Source organism: Cetorhinus maximus, chromosome 8, assembly GCF_964194155.1.
Source record: "Cetorhinus maximus chromosome 8, sCetMax3.hap1.1, whole genome shotgun sequence".
In the NCBI taxonomy this organism is placed as follows: domain Eukaryota; kingdom Metazoa; phylum Chordata; class Chondrichthyes; order Lamniformes; family Cetorhinidae; genus Cetorhinus; species Cetorhinus maximus.
Genome location: NC_135886.1, coordinates 43,280,927 through 43,297,813, shown reverse-complemented (window position 1 = coordinate 43,297,813; position 16,887 = coordinate 43,280,927). Strand labels below are relative to the sequence as shown.

The 16,887-nt window shown below is 40.8% G+C and overlaps 1 protein-coding gene across 11 annotated transcripts in view; it reads right to left on the bottom strand.

The window, feature by feature from the left end:
* The window catches only part of ilrun (inflammation and lipid regulator with UBA-like and NBR1-like domains), a 111,097-nt gene that overhangs the window by 62,990 nt on the left and 31,220 nt on the right, over positions 1 to 16,887 (bottom strand). For all 11 annotated transcript variants that reach the window (XR_013577295.1, XR_013577297.1, XR_013577296.1 and 8 more), the window contains one exon: positions 577 to 774. Coding sequence is in view for 8 of the 11 variants with exons in the window: in XM_078546737.1 (XP_078402863.1) it covers positions 577 to 774 (198 nt within the window). In the remaining 3 variants the exon portion in view is untranslated. The remainder of the gene's footprint in view (positions 1 to 576; positions 775 to 16,887) is intronic.

The window sequence follows — 16,887 nt, the reverse complement described above, 5'->3', positions numbered from 1 at the left end:
GAAATCTTTTATTTTGTTAATAAACATTTTAATTTAATATTTTAAATCGTTAAAGGTCTCAGTGTATGCATTACTTCTGAATTCAATGGACACATCTCGTAATAAATACAAATTGCAAAACCATTGTGATAACACAACCAAGTTTCCCTTATGGATTTGGTCCGCCTAGCACACCACATCTGCCACGTCATAACAGTGTAACAAACAGAATTGCAACAAGAAAGAGTTACCTCAACTTCATGGGCCAGATTATCAGGATTCATAGGCCAGGTATGACTGACAGATTATAGTTTGGACACCCCAGTTCCAGTGATGTAAAAGCCACAGAAATGCAAGAATACCCTTTAACAACAGAATGTATGTACTAATGCAATGCAATTACTTGCTCATTTATCACAGGTTCATTGGCCTTGTACAATACTTATAATAGCCATTTTTTGAAAGCCCAGATCCCCAAAAATCTGATTCTACACACTCAGACTTATGGAACTTTCGCCCACAGAAGAGATAATCAAATTATTGTTTATTACTTGGATAAGAAAATACAAGGGTAGGTGGCTCATTTTATCTCATTACCTCCAAAGTAAAGCCCAGTAGCTGTACACATGCGCCACTGTCCCTGGTACATTGCTGGCGTAGTTGGACTTCGCATCTGAACACTGACATCGGTAACTTCCTGAGGTTCCAGTGACCGGACCATCACCATGTTAACATGCCCAAATTGGTCACCTCCCACGTATTTTAAAGAGACACCCGGAGGCCATTGTTCTGTGCCTAGGAAGGAGAGGGAAAAACAAAGAGACCAGTATTGTCTGTTCAGACATAGCAACTCGAGTGGTCAAAAACTATTAGAAGAAAAACTCAGTAGTTCTAGCAGCATCTGTGGAGCGAGAAACAGAATTAATGTTTTGGGTCCAATACAACTCCGAGCAGGGTTCCAAAGAAGAGTCATATTAGACTCAAAGTATAAATTCTGTTTCTAACTGCTGAGTTTTCCAGCACTTTGTTTTTATTTCAGATCTCCAGCATCTGCAGTATTTTGCTGTTATTTGTCAAAAGTTAATACTTCAAACTGGAAAAATTACTAACTCAGTCCATTGAAGTAAATGTAACACTCCAAATTAGGGGAAAAAATGATTAACTGATTTATTCCACAAACTAATTCTGAAATGCAACACTGAAATAGAAAATGCAAAAAGTACAGAGTAAAGAATAAGCTTTAATTAACACAAAATAAATCCTTTGATTCACAAAAGGTAAAACGTAGATTTCAACTCCAGCATGAACTAAAAACATTTATTCATACTTTTTCTTCTCTAAATGTCCCTCAATAAACAAGAGAAGCATCACTGACAGGAGTTAGTCAGAAAATATTCTCATTCAGACATATCACTGGGTTTATTTTACATTATAGATTAAACTGCACTTAAATCAATAAACTTCCATGTACTAATTTATTTAATTGTCTCTTATTCCAAACCATGACGGCAAACATCTATTACTGCCAGTAATTCACCCTGATTCAGAAGGAGACCTGAATCCAGCTTATCCGATTATATTTGACAGATATGTTTAGGATATAAAATAATAAATATATTGTGCTTTGCTCATGACCAACATGGAAACATGACTCTCTTTCATGGAGTCTTATTTTTGTCAACCAAAAATGCTCTCCAAAGCACCCCAAACCAAGAAGGACAAATCTGTAAATCATGTGTTTTTTGAAAGTTCAAAGGAACATAGTGTCAAAAATTTCACATGCCCATCACTACATATTGAGATCTCATGGGCATTTAAGAAACTGAATTTGAGATTACCAGGTACAAGTGGGGGAACGTTTAGATGGATGGGAATGTATTACCTTTTGAGAGATGGTGCAATTCTTAAAGGCACAACATGTTGAAACAGAGTACAAGGCATGGACTTGCACTGCAGATCTGTAATGTACAGATTTGTCCTTCTGAATCCTTAAGAGGGCATTTTAGCTATATAGGGCCAAGTACCGGCAGTGGCGGTGACAACTTGAGGTGATGAAACAAACTGATAAATTGAATTTATTAATTTGAGACGGTTCAAGTGCCCATTACAGCCACATAGTTGTAAGAAAATGCCAAACGACAGCCAGTATTTCTGGAAATATGAAGAGTGGAGGAAAAAAGCCACTTTTGGACCATCTATTAAAGGAGAGGGTTAAGTGCACTTTGCCGGCTGTACTTTTCACAAGGGTAGAAAGAGAAAAAAAGCCAAGTGCCAGTAAGATTTTCAGCAATAGTTTCATGCCAAATGTTGATAATGCTTTGCAATTGATTAGTTCTCAAATTGGATGTAATTTGATTTATTTCAATTATTAAATGCTGCAGTGTTATTACTACATTTGTATTGTATTCAAATACCGAAATATTTTTAAAGTTGTGTCACACTTTTGCAATTTATAGCTATTATATCATTTAGGATACTACAACCATACCTCCCCAAATATCAATTACTTCCATAACACCCAGCAATTGTATTATAATTTTCATCCTTCAGTGTGAATATTAAATAGAGAGCTACAGAACAAGGCACGACTATGGCCTCATCCTATTGTATTCAACAAATGATCTTAGGACTTAAAAATTTCCTAAATACACCAAAGTGACTTCCCTGATCAATGCCACCATCGTACTGTTCCCATGACTAATGTGGAAACATGACAACGTTTCACTAAACCAAGGCTCCCATCACCACAGCCTTCTTCCCCACCATTAGACAACAAAGTGCATATATTGGCAAGGATTTCTTGCCCCACCCACAAGTTGGAAAGGTGAGGGCAAGCATGCCTGTTGGTTCTGCGAACCATGACTGAACTTTATGCTCTTCAGGCAATTAGTTGCCTGCAGTCATGGCTTCAGCCCCTCTGAAGCAGGATGTTGCGCCTCCAAGAAACACTGACCAATCACATGACTGGCAGTTCAAGTCCCGGCAGCATCACGAGGAGCAGTAATCACTGCTGGGGCTGCAGCAGGCCCCATGCCAGCTACCACTGAAGAGGCCCGGGGTAAAGATTGGGGCAGAGATCACCAGAGCCCGATGAAGGGGCAAGAAGGGGGAAGGGGAGGGAGAAGTCTTCCAGTGGGAGCAGCCCTTGCAACTCAGGAGGCCCTCCTCCAGCCACGGGGTACCCAATCAGGAAAATCCCCACCTCACCCCCAAGCTGCAGGGAGGCCTCCCAGTTTTACTGGGCAGCCTCCCCAGGTAACAAGATACCCATCCACCACTGGTAACATATGGACGGTGGCAGGAAGGGGTCCCTAAGTGACATTAATTGGTCCAAGGGTGAGTGGACTGTCCACCATCTCCTGAGTCACTGGTGGAATACTAGCAGAAACAGGAAGATTATGGGAATGGCAACCCCACCATCCCACTCAATTTTACACGTCCCCCCCGCCATCTCCTCAACGCTCACTCAAAACTATACCACTATCCCAGCTCAATCACTGAAAAGTTATTCCTAGGTGAAGTAACATAAGTTTCCATCAACTACAAACTAATATACACATCTATCAGGTTATGAAACAAATTTGATGTCTGTTGTAAATTTTAAATGGCTTAATTTGCCTTTCACAATAACAGCAACTTGTATTTATAATCATACCTTCAACTTTGGGCCCTCAAAATATTCCAAAACTCTTCACAGAAAAATGAACAAAACTTGATACTAAGTCAAATAAGGAGATATTAGGGCAGATGACCAAAAGCTTGCCAAAAAAAAAAGTTAAGTTTAAAAGGAACATGTTGAATGAGAAGAGAGGGAGGGTTGGGGGAGGGGGGGGGGGGGTGCGGGGAGCAGACATTTAGGGATTACAGAGCTTAAAGTCCAGGCAGCTGGAGGTACCGCCATCAATGGTGGAGTGAATGAAATCAGGGATGCTCAAGGGGCCAAAATTAGGGGAACACAGACACGTGACACGTGACAGCACGGGTAAATTTGGGGCCAAATATGATTCTAAGGTTGCAATCAATCTGGTTCAGCCTCAGACTAATGCCAGGGAGAATGGTGGAGTTGGTGACTAGGGAACAGAATTTTTGGTAGGAACCAAAGAGCGGCTTCAGTCTTTCCAATGTCCAGCAGGAGAGAATTTATGCTTATCCAGTAAGGGATAAATAATGAGAGAGAGAGAGAGAACGAACCATTAACAATATGGGAGCCAGGTAGCAACATTAGGTGGTTAGGAGCTCAGTGAGAATAGGGTTGAGAGAGGAGGTCCATCCCATGGACAGGATGAGCTCTGGCAAGTTATAAGTTTGGGTTCGGGCAGGGGGAACCTTAGTGCTGGCCCAGTGGGCTGGAGGGAAGAGGGGAAAGCAGCATGGGCAGCTGATCAGATGGGTACCATTCAGTGTTAAAGAGCTACTCACAATTGTTGGAGGTGAGGGTGGGAGAGGCAGGAAGAGGTATTTAAGGCAACAGTATGCAGTAGAGCATAAAAGCCAGGAGCTATCTTAGCATTCCAGGATGATCCTGGAACAGTGTATAGTTCTAACTGACAACAGTAGAACGTGACTGTTTTATACATGCCAGTCAAATCTGGTGGTCTATGATTAAAGCATTAACTATCATGTCCATTCAAGTCCCTTGGATTTATGGGACGAGGACCACATTAGGGGGAACAGCCAGGGTGAGAGAGAGTAATGGTTTTAAATCGGATTAAGAAAACAGGAGATTTTTCTGAAAGATAAATAGCTCCCTTCACTCAATTGAGCAAAGGAATAATAAGGGACTTCGATCGCACAACTAGAATGACTTATTTATAGGATGCAGTAAGTTGAAACAGAGACTGAAGTGCATTTGAGCAGCGTAAACAAATGTGATATTATGCTTTTTTTTAATTCACTCATGGGGTGAGAGTTTCGCTGGCTGGGCCACCATTTTATTGCCCATCCCTAGTTGCTCTTGAGAAGGTGGTGGTAAGCTGCCTTCTTGAACCGCTGCAGTCCATGTGGTGTAGGTACACCCAAGGTGCTGTTAGGGAGGGAATTCCAGGATTTTGACCCAGCGACAGTGAAGGAACGGCAATATACTTCCAAGTCAGCATGGTGAGTGACTTGGAGGGGAACATCTAGTTGGTGGTGTTCCCATCTATCTGTTGCCCTTGTCCTTCTAGATGGTAGTGGTCATGGGTTTGGAAGGTACTGTCGAACGAGCGTTGGTGAATTCCTGCTGTGCATCTTGTAGATGGTACACACTGCTGCTACTGTGCATCAGTGGTGGAGGGAGTGTGTGTTTGTGGATGTGGTGCCAATCAAGCAGGCGGCTTTGTCTTGGATGGTGTCAAGCTTCTTGAGTGTTGTGGGAGCTGCACTCATCCAGGCAAGTGGGGAGTATTCCATCACACTCCTGACTTATGCCTTGTAGATGGTGGACAAGCTTTGGGGAGTCAGGGAGTGGGTTACTTGTCACATGATTCATAGCCTCTGACCTGATCTTATAGCCATAGTATTTATATGGCTAGTCCAGTTCAGTTTCTGTTCAATGGGACCCCTCAGAATGTTGATAGTGGACGATTCAGAGACAGTAATGCCATTGAACATCAAGGGGTGAGGTTGGATTCTATCTTGTTGGAGATGGTCATTGCCTGCCACTTGTGTGATGCAAATGTTACTTGCCACTTGTCAGCCCAAGCCTGGGTATTGTCCAGGTCATTCTGCATTTGGACATAGGCTGCTTCAGTATCTGAGGAATCGCGAATGGTGCTGAACATTGTGCAATCACCAGCAAACATCCCCACTTCTGACCTTATGATGGAAGGAAGGTCACCGATGAAGCAGCTGAAGATGGCTGGGCCGAGGACACTACCCTGAGGAACTCCTGCAGTGATGTCCTGTAGCTGAGATAATTGGCCTCCAACAACAACCATCTTCCTTTGTGCTAGGTATGACTCCAATCAGCGGAGGGTTTACCCCTGATTCCCATTGACTCCAGTTTTGCTAGGGCTCCATGATGCCACACTTGGTCAAATGTTACCTTGATGTCAAGGGCAGTCACTCTCACCTCACCCCATGAGTTCAGCTCTTTTGTCCATGTTTGAACCAAGACTGTAATCAGGTCACGAGCTGAGTGGCCCTGGGCATCAGTGAGCAGGTTATTGCTAAGCAAGTGCCGCTTGATAGCACTGTTGATCCCCCTTTCCATTACTTTACTGATAATCGAGAGTAGGCAGATGGGACGGTAATTGACCAAGTTGGATTAGTCCTGCTTTTTGTGTACAGGACAGACCAGGGCAATTTTCCACTTAGCCGGATAGATGGCAGTGTTGTAGCTGTACTGGAACAGCTTGGCTAGGGGCGCAGCAAGTTCTGGAGAACAAGTCTTCAGTACCATTGCTGGGATATTGTCAGGGCCCATAGCCTTTGGAGTGTCCAGTGCTTTCAGCTGTTTCTTGATATCATGTGGAGTGAATCGAATTGGCTGAAAACTGGCATCTGTGATGCTGGGGACCTCCGGAGGGGGCAGAGTTGAATCATCCACTCAGCACTTCTGGCTGAAGATTGTCGCAAATGCTTCAGCCTCATCTTTTGCACTGATGTGCTGGGCTCCTCCAGCATTGAAGATGGGGATATTTGTGGAGCCTCCTCCTCCAGTGAGTAGTTTAATTGTCCACCACCATTCACGACTGGATGTGGCAGGATTACAGAGCTTAGATCTGATCCATTGGTTGTGGGGTCGCTTAGCCCTGTCTATCACTTGCTGCTTGTGCTGTTTGGCATGCAAGTAGTCCTGTGTTATAGCTTCACCAGGTTGACACCTCATTTTTAGGTATGCCTGGTGCTGCTCCTGGCATGCCCTCCTGCATTCTTCACTGAACCAGGGTTGATCCCCTGGCTTGATGGCAGTGGTAGAGTTGGGGATATATTGGGCCATGAGGTTACAGATTGTGTTCAAGTACAATTCTGCTGCTGCTGATGGCGCACAGCGCCTCATGGATGCCCAGTCTTGAGTTGATAGATCTGTTCGAAATCTATCCCATTTTGAACGGCGGTAGTGCCACACAACACAATGGAAGGTATCTTCAATGTGAAGATGGGCATTGTCTCCACAAGGACTGCGTGGTGGTCACTCCTACCGATACAAATGCATCTGCGGCAGGTAGATTGGTGACGATGAGGTCAAGTAGATTTTTCCCTCTTGTTGGTTCCCTCACCACTTGCCACAGACGCAGTCTAGCAGCTATGTCCTTTAGGACTCGGCCAGCTGGTCAGTATTAGTGCTACCGAGCTACTCTTGGTGGTGGACATTGAAGTCCCCCACCCAGAGTACGTTCTGCACACCTTGTAACCCTCAGTGCTTCCTCCAAGTGCTGTTCAACATGCAGGAGCACTGTTTAATCAGCTGCTGTGTTAATGCGACTTCTGTGAAGCCCCAAATATACATATTTGAACTGAAGCTTTTATATTGTGAACTTTAATCATTACTGAAGTTTTGCCCAACTTGAATCATGAATCAAGTGCTTAAAAAGATGGCACAGAGGGAAAAAACCCTCCCAAGTTTTTAATCACCAATTGGATTATCAAGCACTTGTCTAACAACTATAATGAGACAAACAAAATAATTCAAAGGTTTGCTGCTTCACACAAATTCTAACGAAGACAGTAATTAACCCAATACTTCTGCTTTTGTTTGTCCTCTCTTGTACTAACCAGGCAATTCACAAATAAATTAGTTTCTGTAGTCCAGCTGTGTAACTTGCAACATTTCAAAAGTATAATAGTACGTAACTACATTTAATTCAGTATTCAGATAACTTCCGGGGGGAACAACATCAACTCTGCAAGTCATACAATTTTGTTGGAGCAAATTACTGAGAAGTTATAGATGTTGAAGCTCAGGAGATAAGCTCAATTACTGGTCAAAATCAAGTATTCCAATAGCCAGTAAAAACTAGCAAGTTACTCTAAATTAAGCTATTTATGTTCTAATGGACACATTCTTATTTCCTCTACCAAAATAAACTAGTCAACAAAACATGAACATGTAAGCAGAAACAGCTTACAAGTGAAACTCTATACAATAGCCCCACAGTATGTCTTTAATTGGTACTACAGACTGAAAAGATGATACTGCTATAAATTTCACACCATAGTGTGGTGGTATTTTCTTTGAAGTTTTTGAACATTAAGTCACTGACTCCATCTAACGCCACCTATTTTCAAATCCAGGTTGCCCAGTGTTCCGGCTTGTATCCACTATTGCTCTCCCAGTTGCAGACACATCAAGTACAAAGAAGGCCTCCTGGATCTTTGGCTTGGTTGTGTTAGAGGATGGAGCTATCAAACCACTACAAGTTCAGATGCCCTGTCTATAATGTGAACACTGAGATATACAAAGAAGTCATCAGTGGAAGGCTTGAGATTATTTCTGAGCATTAAAAGAACAAATATTTTGAGTTCCATCATGGTATTCTGGAAGTATGGATATCTGGCACAATTACTAGCCTTCCACAAGTCACATTTTCCCACATGTACACTCCTCGATACCTGGCTTATCTTCTATCCAAATGAGCATGCTTATCCAACTGTTTTACTGTTGAATTCCCAGTTCACCAAATTCCGTGTAATCTTTGCCTATTTTTCCATGATTACTTGTATTTGACTGCAGCCTCTTGCAACCAAAAAACTAAATGTCTGCCTCAGTATGGTTGCCCACCCAAGCATAAAACTCCCAATGGACTCTAAAGAGCAGCGGTTTGCAAACCGTGTCAAAAGAGTGACTGGGGTCACGCCTGGAAGAACAGACTGCTAGAGTGTTCATTCCAGTTTGATTCTCGTTTCCCTTAAGCCTGTTTTAAAATTTCAATTTGTGAACTCTCCAACACTCGCCAAGTGTGCGGACTGTAACTGGGGACATGTCCATGACCCCTGCTGACCTATTCCTGTGTAAAACGGACCTGGAGCATGAACTCTTGAGTTGTGGAAATGGTTGCACTTGAACATTACCAAATTGCTGTCCCTTACACTCTCTCTAGTGTAGAATCTGTCCGCTTAGATGAGTATGTCCCAGTTTCTCCCTCTTATGCCTTTCCTTTCTAACCCACCCTGATTTTTCAATTTGATAAATATCTTTCCCTGCAAATCAAAGTTCTGGGAGTATCACATTGACTGAAAGATCATATTTGAGGACAGCTGCTGCAAGTTAATTATCCATGCCGAAATAGTAATGCTATTCCATTGTTCATGAAGTATCCCTTTTGAAAGGATGCAACTTATAAATATAGCAGTTGCTGCATCTTTGGAAGCTAGCTCCTCAGTGCATTGAGTTTAACTGAAAGTGCAGGCAGAATTACATATTAATATTTTTGAAAACATGCAAAAATGCTCTGCCGTGCTCTCAACTCTTTCCCCCCACCTCCCCACAGCTCTCACTCGGGGAATGCACCAACTTTGATGAGTCAAAATGGGATCACAATGGGAAAAAGTTTGGGAAGCACTGCTTAAGAGGGACAGTAATTCACATATTGGTCTTCTGCAAAATGACTGCAATTGCTCATTTAAGTAGAAGCCGAACCTCCACACAAGTTGGAACAAGTCCATCATCCATTCAGGACAATCATTGGGACTGGTTTCTTTTGGGGTATTATGCTAAGATACTAATCAAATCTTGCCCCTTCCCTCCAAGCAGAACAGAGTGACCACCCACAGGCTAACTTTCAGTTTTATAAAAGGAGGCAGCCAACTCTACAGTTTAAAATCACAAAGATAATTTGTCTGACACTAACTAGCTAAAATATTCCAGGTCAGAGTTCGTTTCAGTGAGGAAAAAGTGCATGACAAAATTACATGGAGAAAAATATATCCAAAGGAGTCAAAATGTATACTGAAGTTAAAGCAATTGTATATATTAATTTTCCTCTATACATCTTAGGACAAGTTCACTGATCTACAAAGATTGCATAGCGATGATTTGATGCCACAGGTTCTCTTCAAGTTCATATAGGAATTATCAAATATTTGGCTTCTTATGCAAGCTTCTTGTGCTTGATGTCACTGATCATTCCCATTAGTGAATCTTACATCCCATGACCCAGAGAGCACTTTAAGCCTACTCAACATCTGTATGAATGATCAGGAGACCCAGGGATCATCACAGAGAACCCTTACTCTGTGCACTGGTTGGAGTTTATCATATGATTCTCCTCTCTTCAGAATGCAGGCTAAGCCAGAGCGAAACTCAGGTTCCAAACCAACAGCTGACTATTTTGGTAAGTGAACAGTATGCAATGAAAATGTGAATCACAATTATTCTCCGGGATATAAGAAATAATACGGATGCCACTCATTTCATCTTAATAGATTTTAAAAACAGAAGTTTACTTGCTGTAACTTTAATGTGTCCCAGTTTAAAAAGAGAACTATTCTGCTGCTGGTTGGAATGCTGAAGTTGTCTCTCCTCAGTGAAACAAAGTTTCACCATGAGAATATTTCAATCCCTTAGTTTTGTAGTTCAAAAAGAAATGGGCAACTATGTAGCCAAACACAAAAGGTTAATTGCACTTATCAGTCCTGAATGGTTAGAATTTGACAGAATCAACAATGTGATTAAACATCTTGCCTTGGATTTTTAAACAATTAACTTCTTAGCCATTCCATTGCACTTTCCCGAGTAATTGTGAAGTCAACTGCAGCCAACTTTATCTGGACTTCAGCCATAAATGTTTACAGCATAAAAAGGAGGCTACCTTTTTGTTACAGTAACTGAAAAAAAATGTCCCACAATTAAAGGCCTCTTTAAGTACATTATTTAGTGCTGTTTTAAATGTCTTTTATTTAAAGGGTACAATTGTTTCTGTGTCAACCATTTCCTGTGGTAAAGCATTTCTTCTTTTTTCAATGCATAAAGGATCTCCTTCCCGTTCTTTTATTTTTAAATTAATGGTCATTCCGCACTAACAGATTGAAGTCTTTCCTTATCCAGTTGATCAAAACTGTCCATAATTTTTTTTTAAACTCATTATAGCCTTCTCTGTTCTAGTGGCCAATAGCCCCAATACCTCAAGTCCTTCAGTGCTTCAACTTTGACCAAAGTAAGGTTTCTATGATTCTTGGATATGGGAGTTGTGCCAGAGAACTAGGACATTGCAAATGTTTCTTCCCTTTTTGGAACAGGTGTGAGAGATAAACAAGGCAACTACAGGCCAGTCAGTATAACATCAGTGTTGGAGAAATTTTGAAAGGCCATCATCAGGAGCAAAATTGTCACTTGGAAGTGAATGGGTAAATAAATAATAGCTTATATGGATTTGTTAAAGGCAAATCATGTCTGACTAACTTGATTAAGTTCTATGAAATAGCAAAGATTGATAAAGTTAAGGATAAAGTGCAATGCAACAGAAAAACTGTAAACTTGAAGCCCATGAGATTGAAGGGACAGTTCCTCAGCCAATTTTATTTCCAGGTTGAAAAAGTAGAGTAGCAGCGATGGACGGCTGCTTTTCGTACTAGTAGGAAAGTATTCAGCAGTGTTCCCTGGGGTCAGTATCAGGACCACTGCATATATATTTTGATATATATGTTAATGACTTGGATTTGGGGAGACAGGGAATAATTTCAAAGTTTGAAAACGTAATAAAAAGTGAGGAAGATACGATCAGAACTCTGACTCGTGAAATAGGCAGATTAAATTTAGTGTGAAGCGTTGCATTTTGGGAGTAAAAATTACAAGAGAAAATATAATCTAAATGACACAATTTTAAAGGAGGCACCAAAACAGAGATACCTGGTGATACATGAGCAAAAATCTTTGAAGGTGGCAGGACAAGATGATCAGGCTGTTTTTAAAAAAAAAGCCAGATGCAATCCTTGACTTCATAAACAGGCATGAAGGCAAGGAAGTTATGCTGAACCTTTATAAATCACGAGGTGAAACCTCAGTTGGTGTAATGAGTCCAATTCTGGGCATCATACTTTAAAAAGGCCATCAAGAGGGCATTCATAAGAATGGTAGCAGGGATAAAGGGTTTCAGTTATCCAGGAACACTACAGAAGCTAGAATTGTTCTTCTTGGAGCACAGAAGGTTAAAGCAACATTCAATATAGGTGTTGACAGTTTCTCCTGATCTCCTGTGCTTGCACTGGCAGGAGAGTCAGTTAATAGAGAACACATTTAAAATAATTGGCAAAACATCCGGGGGGAGGTATGAGGAGAATTTTTAAAAAACGAGTTATGATGATCTGAAATTAATTGCCTGAAAGGGGAGTGCAAGGGGATTCAATGGGCAATTGAAAAATATACAAGGCGAAGGGGAGTATGACAAATTGACAGCTTTTTTTCAGAGAGCCACTGACACAGGCACATGGGCCAAATGGCCTATTTTTGTGCTGTATGATTCTATAAAACTTATTTTTACTTCTTTAGTCTGGTCTCTATGCTCCAGTTTAGAAACTGGAAATTCTTCTGGCATTGTTTTTTTAATTGCTTAATCACTTATACTCGCATATTCAATAAGTTATATATTTGAATTTTCAGATCTTTATTCATCCACTTCTTCAGCCCTTTTCCATCAAGTGTACACTTACATTCTGCTTTTTCCCCTCAAAATGCATTAACTTACACTGATTCATGTTAAATTTTATCTGCTCCCAGCATGTCTATTCCACTGAAGACATTCTATATCTTCCTAAAGTTTTTTTACAGTCCATCTCACTGATAAACCCCATGCAAATGCATTATTGACAAATTTTGGGACTGTGCTCCCTATGTCCTAGTCCGAATCATTAACACACAGAGAACACAAAAGATTGGCTTGGGGATACATCACTCCATACTCTTCTTCAATCAAGCAACAACCAGTTACCCAAACTGCTAAGATAAAAGCAAAATACTGCAGATACTGGCCCAAACACTCCTTTCAAGTGAAGCAGCACTTCACTTGCACTTCCCTCAATTTGGTCTACTGCATTCACTGCTCCCAATGTGGTCTCCTCTACATTGGAGAGACCAAACGCAGACTGGGTGACCACTTTGAGGAACGCCTTCGGTCTGTCCACAAGCATAACCCAGACCCTCCTGTCGCTTGCAATTTCAACACACCATCCTTCTCTCACGCCCACATGTCCGTCCTTGGCCTGCTGCAATGTTCCAGTGAAGCTCAACGCAAACTGGAGGAACAGCACCTCATCCTCCAATTTACAGCCTTCCGGACTTAACATGAACAATACAACAACTTCAGACCATGAGCTCTCTCCTCCATCTCCACCCCTTTCTGATCCCCCCACCTTTTTTCTTATTCATTTTTATTTTTAAATTTCTACTTATTTATTTAGTTTATTTTTCCCCACTTATTTTCATTATTATTTTAAAAATTTATTTCCATTTTATTCATTGTTTTATCCCCAGCTTTTTGCCTTTTCGATCTTCTTTCCCACCACCATCCCCTCCCCCGACCCCATCCCTACTAGGGCCATCTTTCCAGAGTGCTTACCCTGGTTCGGCTATTATCACATTCTGCTTTCCACTCTTAATGTCACCATTAGCACCTCCTTTAGCAAGAACCACCACTATTAACAACCCTTTGACCTTTTGTTTATGACATCTTTCGCAATCTCTCCTTTGCCTTCACCTATTGCTGGCCTTCTATCCAGCTTCACCTGTTCTGTCCCCCACCCCCCCGTTAATATGTATATAATTTAAAAGGACAGAATTCATGGTTTAAAATAAGAGGGCTTTAATATCATTTGTGGGCCCTGGTCCAATTATCAGTGTCCATTTTTGTTCAACTATCCTTCTGAGGTGCCTTGGGACATTCTCTTACATAAGGTGGTACACTAAGACACAAGAAATAGGAGCAGGAGACCATACAGACTGTTGAGCCTGCTCCGCCATTCAATATCATGGCTGATCTTGGGTTTCAACTCCACGTTCCCAATATCCCTTGATTCCTCGAGACACCAAAAATCTGTCTATCCCAGCCTTAAATGTGTTCAAATGGAGCATCCACAACCCTCTGGGGTAGAGAAATTCCAAAGATTCATAACCCTTTGAGCGAAGTAATTTCTCACTTCGGTCCTAAATGATCAACCCCTTATCCTTGTGAAGATGAATTTTTAATATATTTTTGGGAATATGGTGGCATTCTGTAAAGAAGGATGTTTGTGCATCCATGATTAATAAAACTGGGGGTGGATTAGTAAAGATAACTTGTCTGTGGGAACTGAGAGGTGAAAGGTAAAGGTGCTAGATGCACGCATTTGTAATGAGAGGCTATGGTGAGGTTGAATGTACGAATTAATAGGCTGGTTTTAAAATTTGCATTATGTGATAGGTAGGGATGTGACTTTTCAGCTGTTAAATTTCAAAGGGTAGTATAGAAGTGACAAAGGGCTTATGCAACTTAAAAAGGTTTCATAAGTAAACGAGATGGGGTTATTAATTTTAATTTGACCAAAAAGTGGAAGTAATAGAAAAACATGAAAGATTTTTATATATTGGAAATGTTGAGTTCAAAGACGTCCTTAGGGCAATGGAGTCTAAAATGAAAGGAGAAAAAGATACTTAAGTAAAGATGTTTAGTTGAGTTGTGTTGGCTGTGTGGGGGAGATGTCCTGAGACCAGCTCTGTGCTGAGGAAAGTTATGAATTTGAAGCAACCACCCAGTTTCAAGCCAGAAAAGTCTTTGCTTTCAGAAAGCAGTCTTCTTCTGAACTTCATTCAGATTACCACAACAGAGTGGAAGAGAATGAGATGTTGACAAGGTGTGGTATACCTTTACTGAAGTAGCAGCAGTTTTTGCCTTGGGTAACATTACTGGATTTTTATGGTTAAAAGTCTTTAAGGGAACTGTTGCCAAGTAGTTTACTTGTGTGTTCTGACCAAGTGGGCTTTTTTGGAGAATGTTTTGTAAGACTATTTTAACTGTGCAATTTTAATCTTGTGCGCTAAAGTTTTTTTTCTTTTCGTTAATAAATCTTTTAATTTTAAAATCCTCAAAGCATTATTGGGATTCTATGCTTCTGGGATCAGTAGTTGTCCTCCTTGTTTTCAAAATACAAAAAAAACGGTTATGATCAGTAACCCAAGTTTCTCTCTGGGATTTGGCTTACTCAGTAAATAGCCGACTGCGGTCGAAACATCCTGGAAGTGTGCCTGTGTCTTAGATTCCCCAACCAGTGGAAACAATCTCTCAGCATCTACCCTATCTATCAAGCCACTTCAGACTCTTGCATTTTCAATGAGATCGCCTCTCATTTACATAAATGTAAGCATTTTTTAAAATGAGTTTTGTGTTGCTTTCCTAACTGCTAAACCTTACAACCTTCAGGAAACTTAGGATATGCCCCTTACAAAGAATTTTGGAAAGAGTGGAAAAATAAGGCAAGATGTGGACTTGTAGCCTTTTATTAATTAGTGTCCAAAGGGTTGAACTTGATGGTATCAGCAAACCATGCAAAGCACTACATGTTTATGCACACATTCTGCTGACAGAAAGGCTGAAAAAGTCTGTGTGGCAAATGGTATGTGGTGTGTAATTCTGAGTTGCCCCATAGTATCCTATTCCCATATTTATGACCTCTCCTCTTAATCTATTTGTTAACATAGGTCCTGTCTGCAAAACTTTTCACTCACATCATTGTAACAGAGTCCGTTCAGCATCTTCAGTACATGTACAAGGAGATCTGAAATTCACTCAAAGTTATCTCCAATATCTCCCTATTCTGGCACAAGGATAAAGCCCAAGAAGCATTCTCAGAATAGATTCAGATTCCAGGTACAAAAATCAGATCAACAATATAGGTTTTATCATCCAAGACCACCAAATAACATCGTGAACAATTAGTCAATTAATTCCATCTTTTAACCTTTTTCACAACGTTCATTCAAACTGGGCTTTTATGGCCAGCTGCATGCCAAAACTTCAACTCAAACCAATCTTTTTAGAACTGTGCCCCCCAAATAAAAATAATTTTACTTCTGCTTCAAATATGAGGCTATAACCAATTGCTAATGTGCAACCAGCCTAATCCACAATCCTAAGCACTCACTAAAATTTAACCGCCTCACCTTCTAAAACCAATATGAATTAGAAAAACACCATAAATCCACTTCACATCTCTAACTGATCTCACTCCTTACAAAATATGCCAATACATCATAGGCTAGTGATACAATTAATTTATCAACCAACAAAGTGCCCAATCAGAACACCAATTCAAATCTCTAATCTCTCGTGAATTGCAATCGCAGTTAAAGGATTTTGGGGTAAGGTGGCACATAATAATGGTTTGACCTCCCCAAAAACAGTAATGAACATCTGGCACAAGTTAATCTTACCCCACCTCATCCTACTCCCAAACTTCCTCCTAGTGAACAGTGACAAAGCAATATTCATACTGGCTTTGGCAACAGGTCACCTACCAAGGGAATGTTGCATAAGTCATCTTAAAGCAAATGGCAAAGAAGGGCAGTAGAACAACCATACAGTTAACTGCAAACCTTCCTGTATTATTTTCTGACAAACACTGTCCCTTTGATAGGAAAGTTATATAGAATACGGTGGGATGCTGATCAGCTTTACAGTAAAAAAAATCTCCAAAGGCATTGCTCACGGTCAGTCAAATTATATGCTACTTACATCATGAATTTTAAAATAAATATATTGTTCCTTCACTTGGTGTTGCAGATTACCTTCAACAGCTTAAGTCACAGAGTGTCCTTGATCTGTGGATTCCCAAGAAAGAATCAATGGTGTAATTTGTAGAAGTTTTTTTTTCATGTAAATCTAAGCTCAACAGTTATTGATACCTGGAATCTTGTCTGTGGTTTCTTCTCCTTTTACCCAGAAGGAAAAAGCCAAGGTGATCAACATCACAGCACATGGCATGGAAGCAATAACAATTAAATGTGTTGGCCAAGATAGA